Here is a 4,564-nt window from a genome sequence, read left to right on the forward strand (position 1 = left end):
TGATTGTTCATTTCATTTGGAGTGTTCTTTGATCATTGAACTCTATGCCACGTGTATAAGTATAATGCAGAGCCTGATTCATGGTATGAGTTAATTGTCCTTGGTATTAATTCCCATTTAACTTAAGTTTACCCAATTTCGATCAGTTAAGCTTCTTTGGCTTGCCTAGTCCAGGCAAGACATGCAATTGCGGGTGATTGGTACCAAAAGGTTTTTTGTCAAGTTCCTTGCTGAAGTTTACTTGGGATATAATATGGAAGATACAGTCAACCAGAAACTATGAATATAACATTGTAAAACCCCAAGAGGTTGGCCCAAGTATAGTTGAGGTGCCCGGACTCTAATCCGAACATCCGGGTCATCAAAAATAAAAAAGTAACATTATGAAAGAATTCCAGCAACATATTCTTATGATTTTTTTTTTTTTTTAAATTATCCTCAAGTACTTATTTTTTAACAGTGAGAATAATTTGATTTTAGGGTGTTTTGAATTGGTATTTGATGTGAATTGTACAAGTTTTACTCTATTTTAATGATTTGTTTAGAAGTGATTTTATTTGGAAGTGCTTTTAAACTATTAAAAGCACTTAAAAATAATATCCAAAAATACTTTTATAAAAGTGATGTGTGGAAAACTTTGTTTGGTCGGAAAGTATCAGGATTGCTTCCAGGAATACAACTAATAGATGCTTTTTCAAAAGTGGTTTTTGAAATTGTTTTCAAGTGAATAAATACAAGTTATGGTATTAATAATTCAATAATAATAATAATAATGTCAAGTCTTTAGCATGTTAAGAAAAATGGGTTTAAAAAAATTGATTGAAATTGGAAGGTTAAAGGGCCCAACAGGAGCTAAAAGAATCCTAAGTTGGGTGTTTGATTAATTAATGAATGATTGATTGATTGATTAGAGTTAACTCCCATTTGTTAACCATTTTCACCTACCAATCTCATTTGTCCTTATTATACAAAATTCTAAATTATTTTTAATTTAAATAACATTATATTATTGTGAATGTAAAATGAAATGAAATAGGTATCTACTATCTAGGCATTAGAGTTTTGACTCATCTCAAATCTTAGAAGATTATTTGAGGTATGCGTAAACTGGCCCAAACACACCAATTATCCGAGGAAAAAAAAAAAAAAGAGGATGAGTATCTTGTATTTAATATTATCATTGTTTTTTTCATCAAATCTTCCATTGATCTCACCACCTTAAGCTTGACCACACTCTTTGAATTTCATATCAACAAACAAACAATTTGATTCTTTCTCTATGAAATATGTTAATAGTTAAAGTATTAGAATAATATTACCAGTTAAATTTATTGAATCCGAGGTAAAGTTAGTCGCTGAACCCAGTGGCGAACCCAGGATTTTTGTCCAGGGGAGGCCCCCTCGCTTTGCCATTGNCCTATATCATGGACTCAAACAACTATTTCAAGTTGAATATTAGTTTTAATATTTCTTTTAATTTAAAATTAAGATAATTTCTAATGCCCCTGCAACTCTCATGATCGTCCTTGGCCCGTGGGGATGGAGTCACTCCCATATTAATTTTTCATAGAATTAATATAATTATATCTAATCTTAACATGCCCTCGACCTAGCCTCGAAAAAACCCAGACCTGGCCTGCGCCCATCCCAAAAATCTCAGAGCTCATAAAACTCTTCAACTTTACATTTTTTTAAATAATCTCACTAGCACTGATACGATGATAATCGAAACTGCAACAATTAACATCCCTTTCCTTCAAATTCTTGTAAACAAATATCATTAAATAATTAAACACACACACACACACATATATATAGAGTAAAACCTCTATATAGTGATACTCTATATAGGAATAAACTCTACATAATCATAAAAAATTCTAGTCCCAATTTGGGATAGTTATAAATAAGAATAAATTCTATATTGTAATAAGTTATAATTTTTCTAATTTTCGCCTTAAGGAAAGTTGCCTCTACATAGTAATAATTATCTGTATCTTACAAAAAAATATATGTTATGTAAAATTAAAGGTTTAAAATGAAATAAAATATTTATTTAAAATTGTTTGGGACAATGATTTATATTTTAGAGTTGTTATCACATCTTTTACCTTACGAGTACGTAATAGCTCGTTAGCATGTATACTTTTTTGTTGAAGCCAAAATATTTTTAGTCTCTCAAGCATTTTTAGAGCTTCATGACACAAGATTTTTTGTGTTTCCATACTATTATCTTTAGGATTATTTCATTTCTCTTCTTGTCTAATTGCAACAATGATTTCTCCTTTGGTTAAAGTATACACGATTTGTTGCTCATTTGGATAATTGAAGAAGACATTTTTATCCATTCGATTAGTATAGTGAATCTGTCGGATCTGATCACTCAATTCTATATTGACTCTTTTATTCTCTTCATCCACTTCATTTGTAACTTACAATTCATTGGTATTAGTGCTCCTAATTTTGCAGTGCTTAAAACCATTGACAATTGTCTGTGGCTTCACATCAATTGATCATGCATCAACTGTATTTACAGTTTCATCAATGATACTTATTTTTATTGGTTCTAAGAAACAATCTTTTATTTGTTTCAAAAGTAGGTAATTGAAATGCTATATTGAAATCCTAATATTACTAAAATATGAATCGAAATCTTAATACTGTACTACTAAAACATGAATTATAAAATAAGAAATAAAAAACAATAATTTTTGTAATTACACCTCTATTAAGTTATAACTTCTTTATAGTAATAAAATTAGTTAGTCCTAACATTATGACTATAGAGAGGTTTTACTATATATATATATAATCACTTATGTAATTAGTGATAAACGTCCAACAGTGATCACACATATATCACCATGCCTGGGATCACCATCTGTTTCTTTTGCACTACGATATAGGCTAGGAAACTTGCAGGGGCATTAGAAATTATCTCAATTTTAAATTAAAAGAAATATTAAAACTAATATTCAACTTGAAATAGTTGTTTGAGTCCATGATATAGGAGTTACATCCACAATAACACAAATATTAATTTTAGTTTATTTTATAAATATTATGTACGCCCCTAAGGCTTATAATAATATTAATCCCGCCCTACTAGTAATAAAATTATCAAAGAAACAAAACCCCTCAAGTTTAGACTTTAGACTACCCTCTTTTCAAGAGAATGATATAATCACAAATATCACAGAATTCCACAGTTGGCTAACACCAGACACAAAACATTAATAGCTTAATTAGTCACTCTCAAAACAACCACCACACAAAGCATAAATTATACCACGAAACAACCTAATGACCAGATGATTTCATGGCCTCCAAAATCAACTTAGTCTGCTCCTTAATCAAATCATTCCACTCCACAAACAACTGCAACTGAGCAATCTGCAGCTTCTTCCACCTGCCTTCCAATCATATGTAAAACTTGGCTGATTACAAACTCCTCCAAACCAGCCATCCCAACACTCTTATCAAACAAAAGCATCTCTTTTTCACTGCTCAGGCTCCCTCTCTTATCATTATCAATATCCATCTTCTCCCCTTCCTTAGCTCCATCATTCAACTCAGCTTTGAAAAGAGCTAAGGACTCAGTACTCTCTTTCTGGTTTTGATTCTTTTTAGCTTATGCGTTATGTTTTCCACCGATTCAAGGACACCATTAGTACTTCCATTGCCCCATAGCTTTTTAGACAAATCATAAGCGTGTCGTTCATGGAGCTTCGAAACATTCCTATCTTCACCTTTATTCCCTCTGCCAAGATTGTTCTCATACTTCTTCTTCAATCTCCTAATCTTGTCCATCCATTGAGTTCTTGTAAAATCCACGTGAAGTGATTTCTTGATAAAATCATGAAAAGCATTCGTATCTTGATACGGGTCCATCCCTTTTTTCGTGGTGAAGGCAATCAACCCCTTCAATACACCAATTTCATCCTCCTCGCTCCATACCCTTTGAAAAAATTGCTCCTTCGTATCCTCTCACGACTTTTTCTTATCCTCATCATCCGGATCCGCACCCGTTTCCTTCTTATTCGCCCGTTTCGAGTCTTTCAAAGACCCGCCCTGCATATTATTCTTTTATTAAGAATTTTACGTTTTTAAATAAAAATTTTTCGTTTTTTAATTTCCTTTACAAGATTGTATATAGAGTTGGAATTTAAATCATGATTTTAATTAAGTAATATATTTACTTTTATAATACTTTATAATATTTGTATTAAATTTATAGAAAAAATAATTTAAATGAGGGAGTTTAATAATTAAATATATGTATTATTATTTTGTGAATTTCACAAAATAATAATACATATCCTAAAAATAAATTTGATTAGATCATTACAATTTACATATAAGAATATACATAATTGCTTAACGTTAACGACTTATAAATTACACAAATACAGTTATCCTTTTAATTAATTAATTGATCAATCAACTATGATGTTAAACTTAATCAATGTTGGGAACTTGAGATAATAGGATTTGTCTCTTTCACAAATTGACTAATTTTATTAGTTATAGTGGAGATAATACTTTATAATTAATTAATCAATTT

General features: G+C 30.5%; 1 protein-coding gene across 1 annotated transcript; it reads right to left on the reverse strand.

The window, feature by feature from the left end:
* Positions 1–3,358: 3,358 nt before the first annotated feature.
* Positions 3,359–3,891, reverse strand: LOC116118704 (probable transcription factor At1g61730). Its single transcript, XM_031404682.1, has 2 exons — positions 3,652–3,891; positions 3,359–3,610 (listed from the first exon to the last, which is right to left on the reverse strand). Exons 1-2 carry the CDS (start codon positions 3,889–3,891, stop codon positions 3,359–3,361), a joined length of 492 nt encoding a protein of 163 aa, XP_031260542.1.
* Between the last annotated feature and the right edge of the window lie 673 nt (positions 3,892–4,564).

The sequence above is a fragment of the Pistacia vera genome, unplaced genomic scaffold (genome assembly GCF_008641045.1).
Source record: "Pistacia vera cultivar Batoury unplaced genomic scaffold, PisVer_v2 Contig857, whole genome shotgun sequence".
NCBI classification, from domain to species: domain Eukaryota; kingdom Viridiplantae; phylum Streptophyta; class Magnoliopsida; order Sapindales; family Anacardiaceae; genus Pistacia; species Pistacia vera.